We start from the raw sequence: 25,746 nt of genomic DNA on the forward strand, positions 1-25,746 counted from the left end.
CTTGGTCTCTGAGGGCCAGGAGCTCCTTGCACCGAATGCGCACATACGCCACCCGCCCACAGGGCAGGTAATCATACATGCTACACTGAGTGCAATGAACAGGATAGCCCACACTCTGCTGCTGGGCTTCTGCCTGCATTCTCTCCTACACCGACCTAGGTTATGGCTAGGCTTTCTAGTTAAATCAGGAAGTTTTGATTAAAACCTTTAAACTATAAAGAATGGCAAGTGTACCTTGGCTCCTTCCCACTCCCTCTCAGAACTCCCTGTTTGCTGCTTCCTGGTCGCTGACTCGCTGCTTTATAAAGCCGTGGCCTTCCTGATAGCCCCGCCCCCTGACTAAAGGCTCAGCCAATGAACAGAGGCTTCTAGATTTCAAACCTTTAGAAGCTCACAGCTTCCAACTGCCGGCCACAGCACGTGCTCCTTCAAACAGACAGACACAAACAAGCTCAGCACACAGCAAGTAACCCACAAACACACACTACAGACAGCCACTTACTTCAAGGGTTCCATATTTGCTCCTCCTTTACCTGGAGAACTCACTCTCAAAAACTCCCTGTTTGCAAAGCTCCCTGGTCGCTGACTCACTGGAAAATGAAGGGATTTCATCTGCACTAAGTGCAAGCTGGTCATTTTATTGGAAGAAAAAATTAGAGAACTTGAGGCCCAAGTATCAACCCTACGTTCTGTCAGAGAAGATGAAGACTTTCTCGATAGAAGGCACCATTTGATACTGTAGGCACAGCAGGCTGAAGAACCAGGGAGGGCAGTACAGAAGAAGGGAAAAAACTGGCAGTATGTAACCTCCAGGAGAAGAAAGCCAACTCAGATATCCCTAATTCCACTAGAGGTAAGTAACCGCTTTCAGGCTCTCTGCGCAGGCAGTACGGTGGAGAATGCTTTGTCAGGGACCTCTCAGGGAAGAGATCAGAAGGAGACCCCATCTACCCGAAGGCATGGGATGTGTAGTCCTAGGGATGGGGTTCCACAACCATCACCCTGAAGAGAAGATGACGGGTGGTGGTGGTCGGAGACTCCCTCCTAAGAGGGATGGAGTCATCCATCTGCGGACCAGACTTGGAATCCCGAAGTGTGCTGCTTACCAGGAGCTAGAATTCAGGATGTGACCAAGAGTCTTCCAAAACTGATCAAACCTTCGGATCGCTACCCCTTCCTGCTTCTCCATGTAGGAACTAATCACACGGCCAAGAATGACCTTGAGTGGGTCATTGCAGATTATGTAGCACTGGGAAGAAGGATCAAGGAATTTGAACCACAAGTGGTGTTCTTGTCCATCCTCCCTGTTGAAGTAAAAGATCCTACCTAGGGATCGTTGAATTGTGGAAGTAAATGCGTCGTTGCGCAGGTGGTGTTGGGGAGAGAGAGGGCTTTGGTTTCTTTAACCATGGGACTCTGTTCCGGGCACAAGGATTGCTAGGAAGAGATGGGATCCACCTAACCAAGGGTCTGTCTACACTACAAAGTTAATTCAAACTAACAGCCGTTAGTTCGAATTAACTTTGATAGGCGCTACACATGCAAACCGCTAGTTGGAACTTAATTGGAACTAGCGGAGCGCTTAATTCGAACTAGGTAAACCTCATTCCACGAGGACTAAGCCTAGTTCGAATTAACTAGTTCGAATTAAGGGCTGTGTAGCCACTTAATTCGAGCTAGTGGGAGGCTAGCCCTCCCCAGCTTGCCCTGGTGGCCACTCTGGGCCAAACCGGGGAAACTCTTCTGCCCCCCGCCCGGCCCCGGAGCCCTTAAAGGGGCACGGTCTGGCTACGGTGCCTGTGCCAGGTGCAAGCCTGCCAGCACCCAGCTAGCAGACCCGGCACGGCACGAACCAGCCACCCGCTGCCACCCAGCCCTCTGCCTCTTCCCAGGACCAGGCTGGCGGCTCCCAGGAGTCTGCCCGGGGCCGCAAAAGGCGGGCGCCCGCCTGGTCTAGTGCGGACATCGTGGACCTCATCCATGACCTCCGCACTAGGCACAAGAAAGTGGCCGTCTAGGGCAGGAGAGCTGCCAGCCCGGCCACCCAGGAGCAGGTTTGCATGAAAATCAAGGTGGTCCAGTGAGACCCCCGACCCTGAGCTTAGAACGGCCGTACTGGGTCAGACCAAAGGTCCATCTAGCCCAGTAGCCTGTCTGCCAACAGCGGCCAACACCAGCTACCCCGGAGGGGATGGACCGAAGACAGTGACCAAGCCATTTGTCTCGTGCCATCCATCTCCAGCCTTCCAAAACAGAGGCCAGGGGCACCATTTCTATCCCCTGGCTAATACCACTCTATGGACCCAGTCTCCATGAATTTATCTAACTTCTCTTTAAACTCTGTTCTAGTTCTAGCCTTCACAGCCTCCTGCAGCAAGGAGTTCCACAGGTTGACTACTTGCTTTGTGAAGAACTTTCTGTTATTAGTTTGAAGCCTGCTACCCATTCATTTCATTTTGTGTCCTCTAGTCCTTCTTTATGGGAACTAATGAAGAACTTTTCTTTATGCACCCTCTCCACACCACTCTTGCTTTTATAGACCTCTATCATATCCCCCCTCAGTCTCCTCTTTTCTAAGTTGAGAAGTCCCAGTCTCTTTAGCCTCTCTTCATATGGGACCTGTTCCAAACCCCTGATCATTTTAGTTGCCCTCCCCTCTCCCACCCTCTCTCTTCCCCTCTCCCACCTCCTTTTCCCAGTCTCCCCGAGTTTTGTTCAAGAAAGAGAGTTTCTATTTTTGACCACACGTTTTCTTTATTTTGTACATCAGGAAGGGGGGCTAGGGAAGGGTAAGTGGAAGGAGGTGAGGGAGGAATGGGGTACGAGCCCCCAATGGGGAGGACTGGGGTGGCTCTGCGGGCTTCTGGGGGTGGAAGCTCTCCTGCAGCCTCCCGATTGGACCCCCCCCCCCCCCCCCCGGATGGCAGCCTGCGGCAAGTGCAGCCGGGCTGATGGCCGAGTGCTGTGATGTGCCGAGTGTGGGCATTCAGGGCACTCCAAGCCAGGACTGCTTTGCTGTCCCTCATTGAGTTAGACAAGCGAGCGGGGAACCCCTGAGAACTGTCTGTCCGGGGTGGGGGTCGGGTCCCTTTAAGCACAGCCCTCGGCTAGCCTGAGACAGCAGCTCCACGCTCTAAGTCCTAATCTGATGCCCTGCCGGCACTGCTTCCGGCCATCCTTAACCTTGGTTCAGGGTCCACTCAGTGTGACATGCTAGTTCGAATTAGCAAAACGCCAATTCAAACTAGTTTTTAGGTCTAGATGCGCTAGTTCGAATTAGCTTAGTTTGAATTAACTAATTCGAATTAAGTGAGATAGTGGGAAGAAACACAAGGAGGAAGGAGCAACAAAGGAGGACCCCTGATTGTACACAAATGCAAGAAGCCTGGGAATCAAACACCTTAGATAACTAGTTGTTCGCCCTACCTTCTCCATTCCAAACAGGAAGAATTATAAGCCCTGTCACAGTCAAGGCACTATTATTTGATTAGAATAACAGAGACTTGGTGGGATGACTCGCATGACTGGAGCACGGTCATGGAAGGGTATGAACTGTTCAGGAAGAACAGGCAGGGGAGAAGAGGAGGAGGAGTTGCATTGTATGTAAGAGAGCAGTAGGATTGCTCAGCGCTCCAGTTTATGGAGGGAGAAAAGCCTGTGGGGAGAGTATGGGTTAAGTTTAGAGGCGGGAGCAACAGAGATGATGTGGTGGTTGGTGTCTGCTATAGACCCGATGAGGTAGATGAGGCTTTCTTCAGACAACTGAGAGAAGCTTCCAGATCACAGGCCTTGGTTCTCGTGGGGGACTTGAATCACCCTGACATCTGTTGGGAGACCAATACAGCAGTACACGGACAGTCCAGGAAGTTTTTGGAGACTGTTGGGGATAACTTCCTGGTACAAGTGCTGAAGGAACCGACCACGGGCCGTGTGCAGCTTGACCTGCTGCTCACAAACAGGGAGGAACTAATAGGGGAAGTAGAGGTAGATAACGACCTGGGAAGCAGTGATCATGAGATGGTCGGGTTCAGGATCCTGAAGAAAGGGGAGCAGCAAAATACACACCCTGGACTTCAGAAGAGCAGACTTTGACTCCCTCAGAGAACTGATGGGCAGGATTCCCTGGGATGCTAACATGAAGGGGAAAGGAGTCCAGGAGAGCTGGCAGTATTTTAAAGAAGCCTTATTGAAGGCACAGGAACAAACCATCCTGATGCGCAGTAAGAAAAGCAAATATGCTAGGCAACCAGATTAAGCTCACCAAGGATTTCCCTGGTAAGCCAAACACAAAAAGGAAGCTCATAAGAAGTGGAAACTTGGTGTTGTGTGGTTTGCTTTATTTTATATCCAAGGGAAACCAGGACACGCCAGGGCTACTTAACCACTTTGTTATTTATTGCAAGCTTTAAACAAGTGTATTAACTGTTTAAGTTTTACAAGCGTTAAGAACAATTACTATACAATTTAAACGTTAAATACTATAATTTCTAAAGCAATTAATACAGCGCAATGCAAAAGCAGTTACTAAAAGATCTAGTATATACAATAATAAACCCTAATTAACTTGCGCTTCACTCGTATGCTACCTACAGTGCCAGGCAGGAGGTCGTGGTTTTGTTTCTTCCCACGCATAGGAACATCATGCACTGGACCACCAGTGTGAAGGGCCTAATTACTTCTAGTTGCAACGAGCAGGACCTGTGGGTCAATCCTGCCCATTCCCTCCCATTGATTGTTCTTCCTTAGCCCGTTTTCTAGCAAAGCGAGACTTGGTTGTTCTAATAATATTTACCAATTGATTATGTGTTGTGTAGGATGCGTAAAAAGCCCAATGCCCCTATTTGGGGTACATCCTGCTACCCAGGATGTTAGCTAAACTATATGCGTAGTTGACGGTTTTATGTCTGCATCTGTACTTTTTGCTTATCAGAAACAAGTACCAGTACAAGGTTGCTTCTCCTGCGTGTACTTAACGTGGTCTCGCGTACGATGCTTAATCTGCTTTACGTAAAACAATTCCTGACTCTCTCAGCTTCCCTTGACCATGCCTGCGTGCTTTGGCATACCAGGCTTGAGACAGACTAGAAAGCTGCACTTTGGACAAGGCGGACATCACCATTTATTGCCAAGGCAGGGTAGTGCAGGCTCCCCCACGCTTGGACAGATGATGAGGGCGGAGTATAAATATATTGCTCGAGAATGCAGGGGAGTTATCAGGAAGGGGAAAGCGCATTTGAAATTGCAGCTAGTAAGAGATGTGAAGGGTAACAAGAAAGGTTTCTACAGGCATGTTAGCAACAAGAGGGTGGGCAGGGAAGGTGTGAGACCCTTATTGGATGAGGGTGGTAACCTAGTGACACGTGGGGAAAGCTGAAGTACTCAATGCTTTCTTTGCCTCTGTCTTCATGGAGAAGGTCAGCTCCCAGACTAATGCACTAGACAACACAGTATGGGAAGGAGATAGAACAGGTTAAGAACTATTTAGAAAAGCTAAACGTACACAAATCCATGGGTCCGGATTTAATGCGTCCGAGGGTACTGAGGGAGTTGGCAAATGTCATTGCGGCACCTTTGGCCATTATCTTTGAAAACTCGTGGAGATCGGGAGAGATCCCGGATGACTGGAAAAAGGCAAATGCAGTGCCCATCTTCAAAAAAGGGAAGGACAATCCAGGGAACTACAGACCAGTCAGCCTTACCTCAGTCTCCAGAAAAATAATGGAGGGGATCCTCAAGGAATCCATTTTGAAGCACTTGGAAGAGGGGAAGGTGATCAGGAATAGTCAGCATGGATTCATGAAGGGCAAGTTGTGCCTGACCAATCTGATTAGCTTCCATGCTGAGGAAATTGGATTTGTGGAGGTGGGTAAGTCAGTGGATGTGATATACCTTGACTTTAGCAAAGCTTTTGATATGGTCTCCCCCAATATTCTTGTCAGCAAGTTAAGGGAGCATGGACTGGATAAATGGACTGTAAGATGGATAGAAAGCTGGCTAGACTGTCAGGCCCAAAAGGTAGTTAGTGATCAATGGCTCGATGTCTGGTTGACAGTTGGTTTCGAGGGGGAGTGCCCCAAGGTTCGGTTCTAGGACTGATTTTGTTCAACATCTTCATTAATGATCTGGATGAGGGGATGGATTGCACCCTCAGCAAGTTTGCGCAAGACACTAAGCTGGGGGGGAGAGAGAGATACATTGGAGGGCAGGGATAGTGTCCAGAGTGACCTAGACACATTAGAGGATTGGGCCAAAAGAAATATAATGAGGTTCAACAAGGACAAGTGCACTTGGGAGGGAAGAATCCCAAGCATTGGTACAGGCTGGGGACTGAATGGCTAAGTAGCAGTTCTGCAGAAAAGGACCTGGGGGTTACAGTGGATGAGAAGCTGGATATGAGTCAACAGTGTGCCCTTGTAGCCAAGAAGGCTAATGGCATATTAGGGTTCATTAGGAGGAGCATTGCCAGCAGATCCAGAGATGTCATTATTCCCCTTTAATGTGGTGAGACCACATCTGGAGTGCTGTGTCTAGTTCTGCCCCCTTCCCCCCCCCCCCCCCCCACTACAAAAAGGATGTGGACGCATTGGAGAGGGTCCAGCAGAGGGCGACCAAAATGATTAGGGGGCTGGAGCACATGACCTACGAGGAGAGGCTGAGGGATTTGGGTTTGTTTAGTCTGCAGAAGAGAAGAGTGAGGGGGGATTTGATAGCAGCCTTCAACTTCCTGAAGGGAGGTTCCAGAGAGGATGGAGAGAGGCTGTTCTCAGTAGTGATGGATGGCAGAACAAGGAGCAATGGTCTCAAGTTACAGTGGGAGAGGTCCAGGTTGGATATTAGGAAAAACTCTTTCCCTAGGCGGGTGGTGAAGCACTGGAATGGGTTACCTAGGGAGGTGGTGGAGTCTCCAACCCTAGAGGTGTTTAAGTCTCGGCTTGACAAAGCCCTGGCTGGGTTGATTTAGTTGGGATTGGTCCTGCCTTGGCCAGGGGGCTGGACTTGATGACCTCCTGAGGTCTCTGCCAGCCCTGGGATTCTATGTTATCCACTTGACCCGTCAGCCAGACTGAAGTCTCACAACTGCCAACTGTTGGAAACCAAAATGTAGGCACCGTGTAGATTCAAGCAGGAGGATTTATTACACACAGCGCCGGCGGAGTGTCACCTTGCCACTTGGGCTCAGTGAACACTGCTAAACAGTTGATTACAATAGATTATATAGGGAGCCAATGGGCGGAGAGAAGCGACAGGGTGGGAGTTCCCAAGCCCCTGGATAGGTTCTGGCAGCAAGACAGATGAGCACAGTAAGCCAATAGTCTTAAGAGAATACATAGTAGGTCCGTTAAGTATTCCCCCCCCCCCCCCCCCCCCCCCGGTCGTCCGTTAGGAAAAAAAATTAATTTGTATATATAATATAAAATGACCAAGTTATAGCAATATTAATGAGGGGAAATATATATGCCTGCAAAGTGCTATATGGCGATACAGAAGCGATCTAGTTATTTGCGTGCCTACAGATGACTATCAAAACAATTTTGGATGTGCAATTTTTGCAGATTAAAAGGGCCAGTTTCTATTCTGATTTGCAATGCATCATGCAATATGTGATACTGTACTTGAGCAGACAGAGAACTTTGAGACATGCTATGATAGTTGCGAGTTGGACATTAATGTAATCTTAAAGTTGTTTGTTTTTAATAGATTTTTTTGTTTGTGCAGATAGAGGCTTCAAATAATTCTTGATTGGCCTTGACTTTAATATTTTAAATAAGAATTATATTTTTTATTGTTGAATGGGAACCCAGATCTAGTTTGCTTCATGCTTACTTATGTTAAAAACAATTATGCATGCCATTTTTATTTTTGGTTTTGCAAAAAAATTAATTGCCATTTTTATATATGATTCTAGACAGCCCTCTGTGTATATTCCTTTTAAATAACTGATTGATTTCAGAAGGAACAGGCATAAACATGCATTTTTATTCCAGGGTTCACAAGCAACAGGAGACTGAGAACTCTGTTAATGACAGGCCACATAAAAATTAATTGTGTTGCTCTCTGACGAGCTATGATAAAGGTGAAAGGTCTAGAAAATGAAGAATTGGTCTATAGGTGTAAGAGTGTGATTAATTTATGACTGAACTAATCAAAGTGCTTCTTTGGTGCTCTGACAGCAGCATTGAATGTATAGAGCACTGACCACAATTGTTTTAAAAAATAGCTTTTTGCATAGATTTGCTGTGCTGCAAACATTCTTCAGTAAGAAACCTCATTGCTTACTACAGGCAGTCCCCGGGTTACGTACAAGATAGGGACTGTAGGTTTATTCTTAAGTTGAATTTGTATGTAAGTCGGAACTGGTTCATATTGTAGGGGAAACTCTAGCCAAACATTTCTCCAGAGCTCAGTTTTATTCTCCCACACCTCACTTCCCTCAGTCCTTTATTCTCAAGCTGAGGTGTCTGCTGAGAAAAGCCGCTCCGCGTCTCCCTGGTCCGCTGGGGGGGAGGGGGCGCTAGCTTCGCGTCTCCCTGGTCTGCTGGGGGGAAGCAGCTAGTGCGGGGTTGCCTCACCCCATTTGTAAGTAGGGATCCGATGTAAGTCGGATCCATGTAACCTGGTGACTGCCTGTATATGCCAGTGCAGTTATTCAGGAGGCGGTCAGGATTTCCTGCCGAGGTGTCATCACCGGTCTCTGGCTCCGTTCATGATGATAACCAGAAGGCTGCTTGTGTGTGTGCTCAGTGATGTGTGCCGTGTCGATTTGTGCACTTAGTCTCCATAGCAGACCCCAAGAGAACCCCCAAAGACCACAAACCAGATAAGGATCAAAGGTGCCTGGGCAGGTTTGTTGCTAAGCAAAGTACAGTAATAGTTGTCAATAGACTCTGCTGAACCACTACGAATGTGTACCCCGTAGCAATGTAATGATGCAGTCTGTGGGAAATTTCCACTGCCCCTTAGGTCATCCAAAGACTGCCCCCCCCCCCCCCCCCCCCCCCCCAAGACACCACCTTATATACAGGTACAACAAATCACACCTCAGTGCTGACGTATCAGGTTGCCACCCTCTGACACTACTTCGATATCACCCTGTCCCTTGTGGTTTGATTAGATCATCTCTATCCATCATTCTGTCATTTCAGACCCTTTCCTGAACCTGGGTCTGTATCTGTGAGGAGTGGGTGCCAAGGTCTTTTTTAATGAGCTGGTGGTATCCTATGATTTCTACTTATGACCAGTACCAATTACTGGTGTACACTTGGGCCTATTACCAATGAGTGTTTTGCACTCTCAGCCCTGTTTGTGCCAAGTTCTGTGAGCTGGGGCCTGCCTCTTGCTCACAGCTTAGCTTTGCTTTATGTTAGCCATGTTTTGTCCATTGTTAGCTAGGCCTCAGGCCTCAAACCAGGCCTGTGCTGCATGGGCTTATGTTTCAGGCCTTCATCTTACTACAGCCAGTATATAGTGCTACTTTACTAGCTGTATATGAAATCTAAAATTCAGACATTTCACCTTCTAATAATTGTACTTTTAGCTAGAATAATGAATGGAAAATACCAGTCTTGCATATATTAAAAAATGCCACAAATGCAAAATATTCTATTCAGACCATTGTATAATACATCTATCTGATTTAGGGATGCTGGGTACCATGTAATTGAATAATGGTGTAACTGCATCACATTTTACTGCATTGCCAGTGCACTCCCAGCCCCACTCCTGGAGAACACCCTGCGCTGCTGCTACCTGAGCTCCCTGTGGACAGAGGCTGTGCCAGCAACCCATGGAGCAGCCTCCCCCTCTCTACTGCCTCTAATAGAGGCAGCAGGGTGGGGGAGAGGGGCAGTCGGCTCCACAGGAGCTGATGTGTGGGGGTGTACTAGCTCCCACCTGCCCCCCCCCCCCCCGCCTCTATCAGAGGCAGCAGCATGGGCATTGGGGCAGGGGGTAGGTGGCTCCACGGGATCTGGTGCTTGTGGGGAGCCAGTTTAAAAGCCAGTTCCACAGGGGCACCGGGTCCCGCCTCTCCCCCCTCCCCCTTGCTGCATCTGACGCAGAGGCAGCTGGGGCTGTGTGCACATGTAGTCTACAGGATTAACCAATAAGACTAGTCTTTCTGGTTAATGTGTAGTCATCTACACATTGACATCCCTAGTCTAATTGGATTACTGATTCTCCTAAATGGCAAATATAGGGTGTTCTTTTAATGAGTATGTACTACTGTACCTAAGAACTCAAAGGGATGTGGACTTCAGACAGAGATTGACTGTCAAACTTTAATGAAAGGTAAAAGGGAATCAGTTTCATAATCTGAAAATGAACAAGAAACAGTTGGTAGAAATGAATGTATTTCTTGTAGAAGTAGATTTGCTAATGTAAAGTATTCTATACAGTGAAAACTTTAACTGGGATTGCCCCCAAGCCACAATACCGTTGTGTCTTCAGGCGTGTGCCTGACTTCTGTCTGCCCAGCTGGATGTTGCAGGGCTTCTGACAGAGGTCACTGCTGGCTGACATCATCAGCAGGTGCCTCCTTTCCCCTCAGCTTGTCTTGAGCTGTTGAGAGCCAGATCTACAGGTAGGGGGCAAGGACAGAGGAATAAGTACATTCAGTTAACCAGCCACCCCCATTGCCCAGGAGTGCCAGATAACAAAGCTTCAATGTACTGTGTGTAATTTCTTATCAGTTTAAAAATTCAGAAGTAAATGTAGGAAAGTTCAGTCTTCGTTTTCATAGAGACACTAAGAACATAAGAGCGGCCAGACTGGTTCAGACCAGAGGTCCATCTAGCCCAGTATCCTGTCTGCTGACAGTGGCCAGCACCAGGTGCCCCAGAGAGAGGGAACGGAAAAGGGAATCATCAAGCCATCCGTCTCCTGTCACCCATTCCCAGTCTCTGACAGAGACTAGGGACACCATTCCTACCCTTCCTGGCTAATAGCCATTGATGGACCTAACCTCCATGAACATATCTGATTTTATAGACCTCTGTCATCCCCACCTTAGTCTCCTCTTTTCTAATCTGAAAAGTTCCAGTCTTTTTAATCTCTTTATATGGGACCCGTTCCAAACCCCTAATCATTTTTGTTGACCTTCTCTGAACCTTTTCCAATGCCAGTAGATCTTTTTTGAGATGAGGTGACCACATCTGTACACAGTATTCAAGATGGGGGCATACCATGGTTTTATATAGAGGCAATAAGATGTTCTCTGTCTTTTATTCTCTCTCCCTCTTTTAATGATTCCTAACATTGTTTGCTTTTTTTCACTGCCGCTGCACACTGAGTGGATGTTTTCAGAGAACTATCCACAATGACTCCAAGATCTCTAGAAGGTTGCTTATGTCCTTAACTCAATTTTTGTTTTTTGGAAAATAAAATGAACATGTCCATGCTTCTTTTCAATCATTGCTTTGGGGTGGGGCTGGGGATGAGGGGTTCAGGATGCAGGCTGCCCCGGGGAGAGAGGACTACCCCAGCCCCCTCACTGCAGCAGCTTGGGGCCAGGTGAGAAGCATCTCTCTCTGCCTGCTGCAGCTCCAGCAGGCACAGCCGGGCGAGGGGGGTGCATGTCCCTCCAGCAGGGGCAGGTCCAGGTTTGCCTGCCCCCTGCACTCTCCAGCCAAAGTGCACAATTTGCTCCATTCGTCCCTTTCTCTTCACTCCCTGATGAAGAGGAGCAACCAGCAGTGTCCCCACACAGATCTGGGGGCAGGGGGAAGTTCAGCCTCCTGCCCTGCCTAAAGGAGGCTTGGGGGTGGGGGTACCCCCACCAGCCTCTTTTACCTGCCTGGTGATTGTCGTCTTTTTTTCCTGGTTTTATGAGATGCAATTCCATTCTAGGTACATCCCATTTTCCTGGCACAACCAAACCCTGGCCTTGCGTTAAGTTACAATAAGAGGAAGCTGTGTAATAAATTTGGTGGCCGTAGTTTTAGGAGTTCTTGAACAGATACCGACAAATGCTCTCAAATAGATAGTAGATAATGCTTATGTGTGGAATGTTTGAATAAGAATAACTTCCATTCTAATTTAAGTGACTTGGCTGTGTAGTGATATTTAGAGCTATATTTTCAACTAGGCATCTTCTTGGGTGTCTCTTGTGCCACATGCATGTGTTCAGATTTTGAAGGCAAGTTAAACATGTGCAGGTGTTTTCATTGATAAAGTGTGGACTTGATTGTGTGTATACAATTGAAAATGTGCACAAATGGAGACCAGAGCTGAAAACTTTTCCCTTAGTCTGCAGAAGTATGTAGTGTGTGCATGCACATGCACACACTGTATTTAAAGATATAGGCCAATGATCTCTGCCCTTTATATGCCTATGATCACTCTTTGAATTTAAGGGCAGTCTCCACCCCTTCCCTGAAGCCCTGCTCACTCCATCCTCTCTCTCTCCATCACTCACTCTCCCACACCCTTGCTTTTACCATGCAGGGACAGGGGGCTGGGTTTTGGGAGTGGGTGCAGGCTCTGGGCTGGGGCCAAGGGGTTTACAGAGTGGGTAGGGTCTCCAGGCTGAGCCTGGGGCAGGGGGTTGAGGTGCAAGAGGAGGTGATGGGTACATGCTCTGCGAGTGAATTTGGGCACAGGAGGGGGCTCTGGTCTGCAGCAGGGTGCTGGTTCTAGGCGGGGGGCAGGGCTGGGGCAGGAGCTTGGGGTGTTGGCTCCAGGAAGGGGCTGGGGTGTGACCACCTGCTGGGCTGCACTTACTGCAGGTGGCTCCCAGTTGGCAGCATAGTGAGGCTAAGGAAGGCTCCCTGCCTGCCTTGGCCCCACGCCACTCCTGGAAGGGGCCAACATGCACCTGTGGCCCCAGGGGTGGTGGCACGTGGCTCTGTGCTCCACCGGCACTGCCCGCTCAGCTCCCATTGGCCAGTTTCCCATTTCTGGCCAGTGGGAGCTGTGGGGGCAGTGCTTACATGCAGGAGCAGTGTGCTCATGCACATGGCTGTGTTAGCTGCTTCTGGGAGCCAGCCACAGGTGTGGGGCAGGGCAGGCCTTAGCAGCAGTCCCACTCCACCACCAGAGATTGTGATTAAATGGGAGAGATATCAGGATTGACCAGTCAGTCAGTCGACTGGTTGGCAGCCACTGCTATAGGCACTTCAAATAGTGATTCCTCTGAAAATGCCTTTCCATGACACTTGAAGATGTAATACACTTAAAACAAACAAGCAGGAGTAGACGGTAGTGTTGCATTTTCTCTGTCTCCCATATAGATCTGTGTGGAGGGTGTTTCCTAGGGGGTGTGTAGTGGGGGTTAATAAATTCTTATTTGGTCACTAATCCTTAGGAATTTTGTCACTATTGTTATCACTCTTTCACTTTCTGTGATGCAGCTCATAAATTGAAGCATTTTGAAATGATGGATACATGTTTTACATTTTTCAGGCTGGAATGGCACTTTATAAAATTGTCCCCAAAAACCCTTACTACTTTTGGTCTGTGATGAGCTTAATTATGCAGGTGAGTACAGCATTGGGATTGAATTAAAGACTTGAACAGTGGCTGTATTGATAACATTGAGATTTTCTGGATGTTGACACATTATGAAGAATACCCAAAAGGGATATAAAAATCATTTAAAAAGATAACAGTGTAACCACTACAAATCCTAGCAGTTATATGTGCTGCGGGATCCACAGTATAATTGGCTCTACTCCCAGAGAGCTGGCCTCTTACTGTAATGGGAAATAAGCTGATGCTTATCGGTTAACCATTTAAACGGTTACACTTTTACATCCCTAGTGCCCAATAGCATTCTTGAATAAGCTAGCTCGCTGCCTACCACCATTGTAGGGTGCTGCCATTTCTGTATAACATCATAATAAACACTGAGACTTTCTCAAATGTGTATTTTCTGAGAGGTCCAGAAATTTACCTGGTATTGCTTGCCTCCTATGAAATAAGTTGCAGTAGCACAGATAACCAATTTGAGCATTAATTCAGCTTCTTGCCAGACCTTGTTTAGGGTACAGATTCATAGAACACTAGAACTTGAAGGGACCTTGAAAGGTCATCAAGTCTAGTCCCCTGCCCTCACACCATCAAGACCCTCACTGATAGATGTTTATCCAACCTGCTCTTAAATATCTTCAGTGATGGAAATTCCACAACCTCCCTAGGCAATTTATTCCAGTGTTTGACCCTGAAGTTTTTCCTAATGTCCAACCTAAACCTCCCTTGCTGCAGTTTAAGCCCATTGCTTCTTGTTCTGTCCTCAAAGATCAAGGAGAACAGTTGTTCTCCCTCCTCCTTGTAGCACCCTTTTGTGTCTATGCTATGGACCTTACAGCGGCACAGCTGTGCCGCTGTAAGACTGCTCTATGGCAACAGGAAAGAGGTTTCTAGCCAGCACCATTAAACCCCCCTCAACAAGTGGTGGTAGCTGTGCCAGCAGGAGCATGTCCCCTGCCAACATAGCACTGTCTATGCCAGCACTGTTGTCAGTGAGGGGGGAGATTCACACCCCTGAAGTGCTAGTATAGATGCAGCCTTAGGCAAAAAAATAAATACGAAAACAGTAATTACATACAGGCGGTCCCCGGGTTACGTACAAGATAGGGACTGTAGGTTTGTTCTTAAGTTGAATTTGTATGTAAGTCGGAACTGGTACATATTGTAGTGGAAACTCTAGCCAAACATTTCTCCAGAGCTCAGTTTTATTCTCCCACACCTCACTTCCCTCAGTCCTTTATTCTCAAGCTGAGGTGTCTGTTGAGAAAAGCCGCCCCGCGTCTCCCTGGTCTGCTGGGGGGAAGCAGCTAGTGCGGGGTTGCCTCACCCCGTTTGTAAGTAGGGATCCGATGTAAGTCGGATCCATGTAACCCGGGGACTGCCTGTACTTTGAAATAATTTGGTTGTAGAAGAAATGAATCCACTAAATGGCTGTTGTAATTGTATTGATAACACATCTGTTGTGGTGTTCTGAGACTCAAGTTGTGAAGTGGTGAGCATTTCATTGTGTCATCAGGTGCTTACCCAGCAGCATGTTTTACAAACCACGGTGTCCATGCATGTAGCTGATGGGTATTTCTTGGGTTGTTGCATGTGCTGTTTCCCCTCTGATGGGGGAAAAAATAATTTTGAGTAGGACAATACGAAACGGCTGATGAATTGCTACAGTAATTCTCTCTCCTCTAGTCTATTTCAACACAGGATGAAAATCTCTCCAAAACTATGTTTTTACCCCTAGCTGAAAGAATGGTGGAAAAAATGGTGAAGGAGGATAAGATTGAAGCTGATGCTGAAGTAAGATTTGCAGACTGTTTTCTATTTGATTTGATCATTGTTAATGCATTTTATGAGCTTTATGTTGTGCTAACAATATAGCTTAATGACCTAGTATAGCATCCCTAATACTGACTCTGGTTCCCATTGTGGTGCTCTCTAATCTTTTTTTTTTCATCATTTAAATATACAAAGTAAAACACTTGCTGGTGATTTGGGGGAGCTGGCAGGGTGGTGTTGGCTCTCCATTTCCAGCTGGTAACTCTCAATTTAGAAACAGCTCAATATTCCTGTTCAAGGGAAACAATTGCTGTTGTTGCCACAGAGATATTATGATTGCTAGTTTGAAGGAAGTTGGGCATGCCTAGAGGGGATGTGGTCTGTGAGTTCCTCTATTTAAGTGTGACCCACTCTATGGATAATGCTTAAGAACCCCTGTAATGAGCCTGGAACAGCAACATGGCTTCCCTCTGACCCGGAAGAGGAAGGGCCCTTTAAGACCCCTTGGTGAGCGGGTCCAGCCTCACCTAGCCCTGCCCACAGGAAGCTGGTGGGCAGGACTAGGAGTGTAAGAGCTGGGAGCTTAGTCAGAGCCCAGCAGTTGAACAGGCCAGACACTCAGCCCCAGCTCCTGCAGCAAAGGGTTCAGCTGCGCCACACCCGATGGGAGGACTGGGTTGGGCCACCAGGACCCCTGCCGGCCCCCAACACCTGGCCTAGGCTGCTGAGATGGCTGCCACGGCCCGAAGAGATGCTGAGACCTCTGGGACCCCTGCCAGGCCCTGATGACTGGGCTGGTCCACCTGGGCCCCTGCCTGAGCCGGAACCCATGGACACCCTGCCAGCACCTCTGTCCCCAGCTGACCCCGAGGAGCAGCGCCTGAACCTGGTAGGCCCCGGGGGAACTGGGAAGCAACCCAGAGACAGCCGACCCCGGGGTGGCTGAGGAGATGGAGGTCAGATGGGCAGCAAGTTGCAGCTTGAATGCCCGCTGACCCACAGAGCTAGTCGATGTGCTACAGTCTGGATCCCCGCCGACCCCGTGGCTGCCGCGCTGCCACTGTCAGGGCCCTGGGCTGGGATGCAGCAGAGCGGGTGGGCCTGCATCCTGTGTCATGTCCCCCCCCCCCCCCACCCCTTCCCTTGGGTGGCAGGTTCCCCCTGTGGGGCAAACTCCCTGTGCTTGTTGGCTCTCTGCCAGCGAGGAGAGCCGACCCCTGCCCGTCTGGGACCCGGACGGAGCTGTAGACTGCTATTGCACCGTTTGTGTTAAACGTTTGTGTGCCTGTCCCGCCCTGCCCCAGGGCTGGGCCATATAAACTGTTTGCCCAGGCTGGGCCCTTGACTTTTAGCCTGTGGCTCTGACTGAACTGAAGGCCAGGCCTGGTAAGCCGTGTCCCAGCCTACTGGGAGGCTTGGACCCTTAACTATTTATATATTAAGACACCGCTACTGTCCTTTAACTGGACAGTAAAGGGGGTCAGTGTGACCTCCCACTGATGTGGACCCCTTACAACCCCTAAGATAGAAATAAAGTTCTGTGTTGCAGAAGAACTTACAAATTTAATAAAAATACATTGCAGGCAGGGAGTCTAGTTTTCAGTTTAAACACAGTAGTAGTAGAGACAATTGCAGTAGTAACTTCTCAAGAGCTGTGTAGTGGGGCACTATTTGAAACCATGGGGATGGGTGGGCAGGCTTGTGTGTAGTGGGGCTCTGTTTGAAACCCAGGAGTGGGTGGGTATCAGCCCGCCCATTTCTAAAAGACCCTCCCCCAGCCTTGTGGGAGGGACGACTGGACCTGGGGGATCAACTAATTCCTTGGGACAACTAATGAAAAACAGGGACAAGGGGTGCAGGCTAAAGGTTTATAAGAAGGGAACCAAATGGGGACACCGAGCAGAGAACTCCGGACAGCGCCCACTGCTCCTCAAAGCTGTTGATGGAGCCAGTGGACGCTGCCCAGAGGAACTCTGTCCGGATTCGTGACACAAGGGAGGAGCGGAAATAGGCCCCACAGTCACAGGGAACCCCCTTGTCCAGCATGCTCCTCTTGGTATGATATATGGTTGCTTATGCCAGGGCCAGGAGCAGGTTGACGAGGAGGTCTCGCGACTTTGTGGGGCCACGGATTGGGTGTGCGTAAATAAAAAGGTGAGGGGAAAAGTGCAGCCAGAACCTCAATAAGAGGTTCTGGAGGAGCCGGAATAGGGGCTGCAACCTGGCGCATTCGAGGTAGGCGTGCGCCAGGTTCTCCTTCACGCCGCAAAAGGGGCAGGTGTCTGGGATAGGGGTGAACCGCGCCAAGTACACGCCCGTGCTCACGGCCCTGTGAAGGAGCCGCCAACTGATGTCCCCGATGGGCCACGGTATTAAGGTGGAAAATATGCTAGCCCATCGGGGTTCCCCACCCTCTATAGGTCTCAGGTGGTCCCGCCATTTGGTGTTGGGGCAGGACATGAGGGTGGGGAAATGGAGTTTGTGGAACACAAGTGTGTACAGGTGTTTCCTTGGTGCGGTTTGGAAGCACACCGGCTGCAAATCCTGCAACTGGCTGGGGGTCCAAGGGTGGGAAGGCCGGGGGGGCTCATGGAACAGGGGCCTGATAATAATGGACGGAGGATTTGCAGGAGGGGAGGGGCGGGGCATACCCTCTCACAGGGCTCTCTGCAGGAAATCAAGAGCAGGCTGCGGCAAGACCGCCTTCACCTCCTGGAGTAGGCGCAGGGGGGTTCGGGGGGTGGAGAGCCCCATGCGCTGAGTGAGTGCTCGGAGATCCATCCAGTCCCCCTGTCGTAGTCTAGCAGGTCTAGCAGCCTCCGGCGTGCCGAGGGAGACTCCTCCACCTGCACGCACAAGGCTGGATTGTGGAGCAGGGGATCCGCGAGGAGGTCTGCTCCCTCGGAGGCCACAACGGACCTGGTCGCCGAAAAGAGCTTCCAGGTCCGGAGGAGGTCCTGGTAGAATTCCGGCAGCTCTGAGAGGTCTCGCGGAAGACCCCTCGGGTGGATAAAAAAGAGCTGCCGGTCGTATCGGAGCCCTCAGAGGAAGGCGTGGGCCAAGGTGCCCCATGCCGGACTACCTGCACTAAAGAGGAGTCGCTGCAGGGCCTGGAGGCGGAAGGTCCGGACCTGGCTGCGCATGCAGACCAGGCCCTGACCCCCCTCCTCCAGGGGGAGGGACAGGACCCCTGCAGAGACCCAGTGCAGTCCTGGCCAAAAGAACTCCAAAGCTGCCCTCTGGAGCTTGGCCAGGACCTCCGGGGCTGGGCGCAGGGTGTTGAGCCAGTGCCAGAGCATGGACAGGACCAGCTGATTTAGCACCAGTACCCTCCTGGGAAGTCTCATAGGGTATGTCTACACTACCACCCTAGTTCAAACTAGGGTGGTTAATGTAGTCATACGAACTTGCAAATGAAGCCCAGGATTTGAATTTCCCGGGCTTCATTTGCATAAAACCGGGCGCCGCCATTTTTAAATGTCTGCTAGTGTGGACTCCGTGCCGCGTGTAGCCGCATGGCACGGAGTCCGCGCTAGCGGACATTTAAAAATGGCGGCGCCCGGTTTTATGCAAATGAAGCCCAGGAAATTCAAATCCCAGGTTTCATTTGCAACTCCGTATGACTACATTAACCACCCTAGTTCGAACTAGGGTGGTAGTGTAGACATACCCATAGACTTTAAGGTCAGAAGGGACCATTTTGATCATCTAGTCTGACCCCCTGCACAGTGCAGGCCACAGAATCTCACCCACCCACTGCTAGAATAATCCTCTCACCTATATCTCAGATATTGAAATCCTTGAAATGATGGTTCAAAGACCCCAAGATGCAGAGAATCCTCCCGCTAGTGACCCGTGCCCCATGCTACAGAGGAAGGCAAAAAACCTCCAGGGCCTCTTCCAATCTACCCTGGAGGAAAATTCCTTCCCGACCCCAAATATGGCGATCAGCTAAACCCTGAGCATGTGGGCGAGACTCATCAGCCAGACACCCAGAAAGTTCTCTATAGTAACGCCTATCATCCCTCCATTGACCTATTTCCCACTGATAATGAATGGTCAGTTACCAAGATCATGTTATCTCATCAAACCATTCCCTTCATAAACCCATCTAGTTTAATCTTGAAACCAGATAGATCTTTTGCCCCCACTACTTCCCTTGGAAGGCCGTTCCAGAACCTCACTCCTCTAATGGTTAGAAACCTTCGTCTAATCTCAAGTCTAAACTTCCTACTAGCCAGCTTATATCCATTTGTTCTTGTGTCCACATTGGTATTGAGCTTAAATAATTCCTTTCCCTCCCTGGTATTTATCCCTCTGTAGGGGTTTCCCTCGGGGGGAGGGGCTCACATCTGCCCTCCCTCAGTCCTTTATGGCAGTTGGTGGCCGGTACGCCCGGCTCTACTCCCCTCAGCTCAGCCGGTTGGGGGAAGGGGGTCCCGGCCCGCCCTCGCTCCAGACCCCGACCCAGGGCCCTAAGGTCAGGGATAGACTCCCTACCTAGCGGGGGGGGGGGGGTCAAGAACCCTAAACTCCCCCACTCTCAGGGTCCACGTCCCCGCCCTGGGCCACTTCTTCCCCCAAGTTAAATTGCTTCACCCTGCGGGCCTCCACTCCGGTCCCGCCCAGGGTCTCCAGTACCTGGCTTCTTCCACTCGCCCCCGGGGTGGGTCCGTCGCCTCAGCGTCCCCCCCGCTCGCTGGTCCACTGCGTCCTTTTGAATTGCCCGCCGATCGCAGGCAGATGACGTCACCCCCCTTGTCGGCCGCCAGCCCCCCCTCAGGCCGGCCTCCCCATGACGTCACTTCTGCGACCTCCTTCCCCCGCCCCTTGTCTGCGCCGTCGGCCGGCCCCGGCTCGTCACCCGGCCGGTGCGCCGGCTCCCCCGCTCGGGGGGAACGGACGGCTATGCACGCCGCGCCGGGGAGTGCTCCTTTCCCCCGCGGTCGCGGCGCACTGGCGGCCTCCGGGAGGGGCGGGGCTACCCCGCCACACCCTCTAATATATTTAAAGAGTGCAATCATGTCCCCCCTCAGCCTTCTTTTGATTAAGGTAAACAAGCCAAGCTCCCTGAGTCTCCTTTCATAAGGCAGGTTTTCCATTCCTCGGATCATCCTAGTGGCCCTTCTTTGTACCTGTTCCAGTTTGAATTCATCCTTCTTAAACATGGGAGACCAGAACTGCACATAGTATTCCAAATGGGGTCTCACCAATGCCTTGTATAATGGCACTAACACCTCCTTATCCCTACTGGAAATACCTCGCCTAATACATCCCAAGACCGTATTAGCCTTTTTCACGGCCATGTCACAGTGGCGGCTCATAGTCATCCTGTGATCAACCAGGACTCCGAGGTCCTTCTCCTCCTCCGTTACTTCCGACTGATGTGTCCCCAGCTTATAATTAAAATTCCTGTTATTAATCCCTAAATGCATAACCTTACACTTCACTATTAAATGTCATCCTATTACTATTAGTCCTGTCCATCTCTGCAGCTGCTCACCTACCCTGGCCTCCAAACCCTGCCAGTTCTCCGGCGGAGAGGGATGCATGGCAGATAAATAGACGCCCAGATAGAGCAGCGGACCCACGCTCCACCTGATGGCCTGAAGCGCGGGTGGGAGGGAGCCGGCCCGCCACCCGTCCCTGACCACCAGGCCAGAGCTCTTGACCCAGTTGACCCGGGCGGAGGAGGCTGCCGAGTACACGACTTGACAGGCCTCCACCTTCGCCAGGTCACCCGGGTCCTGGACCACGAGGAGCACATCATCGGCGTACGCCGGAAGAACCAGCTGCAGCTCCAGCTCTTGGCGCACCAACCCCGTCAGCTTCTTACAGAGGAGACCAAGGAAGGGCACAATCGCCAGAGCATACAGCTGGCCCGACAGAGGACACCCCTGACGTACTCCCCGCCCGAAGCTGACCGGCTCGGTCAGGGTCCAGTTGAGCCTGACCAGACGCTCCACGAGGGCGTACAGCACCCAGAGAAAACCCACAAAACGGGGCCCGAATCCGAAGGCCTGCAGGGTGCCCAGGAGATACCCGTGATCCATCCTGTCGAACGTCTTCTCCTGGTCCAGGGACAGGAGGGCGAATGACAAACTGTCCCTACACCCAAGCTCCAGGAGATCCCGGACCAAATACAAGTTGTCAAAGATGCTACGGCCTGGGACGGTGTAGGTCTGGTCGGGATGGATCACGTCCGCCAGCACGGACCGCAGTCGCAGCGAGATGGCTTTTGCTACGACCTTGTAGTCTGTGCTGAGCAGCGAGACGGGACGCCAATTCCAAAGGTCGCGGACGTCCCCCTTCTTCAGCAATAAGGCCAGCATGGCTCACCTGCACAAAAGAGGGAGGACCCCGCTCTCCAAGGACTCGGCCCAGATGCTGGCAAGGTCCGGGCCAAGGACGTCCCAAAACACACGGTAGAACTCCACGGTCAGCCCATCCATGTCCGGGGTTTTATTGTTGGGCATGAGACGGAGGGCTTCCGAGAACTCGGCCAGAGTGAGAGGCAGCTCCAGCCGGTTCCAGTCGCACACGCTGACCGCCTGGAGCTCGGTCCAGAGCGCCCTGCAGGCGTTGGCTTCGGTCGGATCTGGAGAGAACAAACTGGCGTAGAAGGCCCTGGCCCTTCCACGCGTCTCCTCCAGATTCATGAGGGGGCTGCCGTGCTTTTTAGCCCTCCTCTTTTTCTTGAGGGCATAGAAGAAGCAGGAGCTGGATGTGGGATTGAATGAAGGTGCCCTGGGCCCGATGGTCCTCCAGAGCCCGGAGCTCCTCCCGCTTCTCCCGGTACGCCTCGCGGAAGCATGGATCCTCCGGGTCGGATGCCAGGCGCCTCTCAAGCATCAAGACCTCCTGTTCCAACTGCTCTATCGCCGCATCCCTCCGCTGGCTGGCGCCCCGGGAGTAGTCGCGGCAGAAGAGCCGGGCGCACACCTTCCCCACGTCCCACCATCGCTGCGCTGAGGGAAAGGTGAGCCGCTGCCCCCGCCAGGCCTGCCCGAACTCCCGGAAGGACGCCACGAAGCCCACGTCCTCCAGCAAGCTATTGTTAAAATGCCAATAGGCCGGCCCCAGCCTCTCCGAAGTCAGAGAGGCTTTCACGGCCGCCAGATGGTGGTCCGTGAACGGGGCCGGCCGGACGCTGGAGGAGTGGGTTTGCGCCAGATGGAAATGGGATAAGTAGATACAATACAGCCGGGAGTGGCTTGACTGATTTGTCCCCCACCCGGACGTAGGTGAAGGTGGTGGTGTCATCTGGGTGGTGGTCTCGCTAGATGTCCACCAGGGAGAGAGATCGTGGACCATCACTGAGGATGCCTGCTGCGGCCTGGCAGTTCTCGACTCCTGCAGAGTCCCGGTCCTCGAGGGTGGTATTGAAATCCCCACCCAGGACCAAGCATTCGCGAGGATCCAGAGTGCCGAGGAAGGTGGCGTAAAGTGACCTGGTCCGGGGCCACATTTGGAGCGTAAACGTTGACTAAGTTGACTGTCAGCGTCTCCACGCGGGCCCGGACGTGCAGCAGGCGGCCCAGGACAACCTTGGCGGTCCCCAGCACCTCGGGCCGTAGGGCAGGGGAGAACAGGGTGACCACCCCGGCCAAGCGAGCGCCGAGGTGGCTAAAATACACCCCGTCCCCCCACTCCAGCCGCCAGCCAGCCTCGACGGCTGGAGTCGTGTGGATCTCTTGCAGGAAGATCAGAGTATTCCCCGCCCCCCCCAAGGAAGGAGAGCACCTGGCTCCTGTGGAGACCCGCCCTACAGCCCCCGGGCATTTAATGTTACAATGACGGTGTACTTCATGATGAGGGCTGGGGTGGATTCTCACGGGCAGGGTGATCGTCAGCCTCCCGCAGGCCCCGCAACAGGCTGCTCCCTGAGCCGAAGGCATAACGGAATTTGTGGGTCTGCTGGTAGACCGCGACGTCCTGCCTCTTGGTCCCTCTCCCCTTCTGCAAAAGGGCCCTTGTGGCCCCAAGGATTGAATGGAAATCCCCCCCAGTGCTGAAGGGCCAGCTCCCCCTTTCCTTTAGCCCCGCGCGTATCTGAGAGGAATTGGCAGAGCTTGGCCCCCAGTGCTCAGTGGGTACTGGGCTTTTCCTCCATCTGGGCGCCCAAAAGGACCTCACGGGCCACCGAGACTGTCAAACTGGGGTCTGAGCCCCAGTGCTGCGCCAAGAACGATGGTGCCGTGCTGCCTGTCCCCGACCCCAGTGAGGGAGGGGGCGGTGGAGGGAACAAGGCACCCCTAAAGGACTAGGGAGTGGCTACACAAATACCATCCCGAGAGCTGGCCGCAGATAGCGGGAAGGGGACAGCTCCCTGGGTGCGGCAATAATAGTGGGATGTGAGGGCAGTTGAGGGGGAGCAGGCATCACTGGGGGGGGGGAAGATGGGGGGGGGGGGGAGAGATGATAATGGGAGAGTAGCTTTCCCGGTAGGGGCGGGAGGAAGGAATGGGCTCAGGGTGAGACGGTGGGCTGGAAGGGGAAGGGGGAACAACGGTAATGGTTGGAGAAGGGTCAGGAACGGAGGAGGACTCAGGGCTGGATATAGGTTCCTAAGGGGCAGGATTGGGGCCAAGGGCATGAAAGGGGTGGAGGGGAGGATCAGAACAGGGAAGGGGACCAGAGTTTTGGGCAAGGTCACAGGGAAGGTCCCCCAAGTCTGTACCGCTGGGCTGCGGTGCGGACAAGGGGGGTCTACACTGAAGCTGGGCTCAAATGGTTGATCGGAACATGAGTCTGCAACCACGTCATTGGCTAGAGCGATGGGTTCTGTTGGGCCCCTAACAGGGAGGGAAGAGGACCGCCCCGCCTCAGTTTTGAGAGAGGGGGCGCTCTCAATCCTGGGACCCAGCCGCTCCACCCCACCCGTTGCCCCTGAGGGCTCGGCGGCCTCAGTTGTAGCACGCGAGTTGGCCTGGCAGACGGGCAACACTAGGGGCGCCCTAAGCGTGAGGATGGGGTCGGCCACCTGGGGCGTTGGGGAGAGGAGGGAGTGGCGCAGTGGGGTTGCTGCCCAGACCGAGGCCTGCTGGCAGAGGGTCGTCCTCCCCCGGGGTGAACGGGGTTAGACCCAGGGCCTCAGTCTCCTTGGGATGGAGCTTAGCTCCATCTTCCATGGCCCCAGAGTTGTCCCCGCCGTGGCAACAATTACCTTGGCGGTAGCAGCGGGAGGCGCAGCTGGTACCGGGGCCAGCGGAGCTCCACCTGAGGCCTCCTTGCGGATAGGCTCCGCAGGGGGAACGGTGTCATCCTCCCTCGCTGCCACGGCTTCCTCGGCCGGCGCCTCCTGCTGTCGCTCGTCAGGGACGATCTCAGCAACGCTGGCCCCCCTCGGTATGTTTCGGAGCGGGGCCTTCCCACCCTCCTCATCGGAGGGGGGAGATTGCGCCTGTGAAGGGTGCGCTCTGCGCTTTCCCCGAACAAGCATCCAGCCCTCTGAGGTGGAGGTGGAAGGCTGGGCAGCAGGGGCAAGGCCAGGGGGTGCGGATGGTTTTCGAGGGGGGCATTGAGGCATGGGAGGGGGAGAGGGGGGTAGGGAAACCCTCTCCCTGGGGGAACCCTCTCCCAGCAGCAACTGTACCACCCTCTCCTCAGTTCCCGCAGAGACAGTTGGAAGAGAGGCAGGGCCCGCTTGCTTGCCCGGGCACGCCAGAGAGGGTGCCTCCGGCCCCTGACGACGAGCCATTGATTGCAGGAGGGGTGGCCGTGGAGGCTGAACTACCAGGGGGCCGGCAATGTTGGGGCTGGCGCCCTCCCGGGCCCCGGATGCCTCCTCCGACTGGGCCAAGGGACAGTCCCTCCGGACATGCCCCATCGCCCAGCAGAGGAAGCACCGGGTCTCCCCCAAGGAGTAGTGGACTCGGTAAAGGGCCCCCTGGTAGGGCACCAGGAAGGACCCCTCGAGCGCCTCCCCGCCACGCGCCACCGGCAGCAGCTGCAGCTGTACCTGCCGGCGGAAGAACAGGATGTGACGGAGGGCGGGATATGGCTGATGATGGAGATGGGTGTCCCCACAGTGGAGAGGGAGGGCAGCAGGGCGGCATTGGGGAGGAAGGGCGGGATGGAGGTGAGGACCACCCGTACGCCCAGGTCCTGGTCAGGGTGGGAAAGGGACCTTGGCCACCAGGAATGGAGCTGGAGGCAGCAGACATACCTGGGCATACGCTCTGGGGGAGCAGATGGATTGCCCCCAGTGCCAGTGGGGGGAACAGCAGGGGAAGGAGGGAGTGTGGTGGAGGCCTTGACCACAGAAGATTTGGACTTCCAGGCTGGGTCTTTGCCCTTTTTCTTCCCTCCCCCGGCCCTTTTTGCTGGTTGACGTGGAGGGCCCACCTGCATGGGGTTGGGGGCATCAGCTGTGGCAGGCGTGGAGCCTGGGTCTGGAGGTCAACCGCAGCAGTCTGCGGGGTCAATGGCAATGAGGGGACCGTAGGGTCAACAGGGGTGGGGGTTTCCTCCATCATGGGGGGAGGATTGAGGGAGGCACAGATAACA

At 52.4% G+C, this 25,746-nt stretch overlaps 1 protein-coding gene across 3 annotated transcripts in view; it reads left to right on the forward strand.

The window, feature by feature from the left end:
• LOC102450730 (N-alpha-acetyltransferase 25, NatB auxiliary subunit-like) overlaps positions 1-25,746 on the forward strand; it is a 161,494-nt gene that overhangs the window by 17,213 nt on the left and 118,535 nt on the right. For 2 of the 3 annotated variants that reach the window (XM_089775109.1, XM_089775110.1), the window contains exons 5-6: positions 13,399-13,473; positions 15,151-15,258. In XM_089775109.1, coding sequence (XP_089631235.1) covers positions 13,399-13,473; positions 15,151-15,258 — 183 coding nt within the window. The remainder of the gene's footprint in view (positions 1-13,398; positions 13,474-15,150; positions 15,259-25,746) is intronic. The other variant, XM_089775111.1, reaches the window with a different exon arrangement.

The sequence above is a fragment of the Pelodiscus sinensis genome, chromosome W (assembly GCF_052426305.1).
Source record: "Pelodiscus sinensis isolate ZL-2025 chromosome W, ASM5242630v1, whole genome shotgun sequence".
Lineage (NCBI taxonomy): Eukaryota > Metazoa > Chordata > Testudines > Trionychidae > Pelodiscus > Pelodiscus sinensis.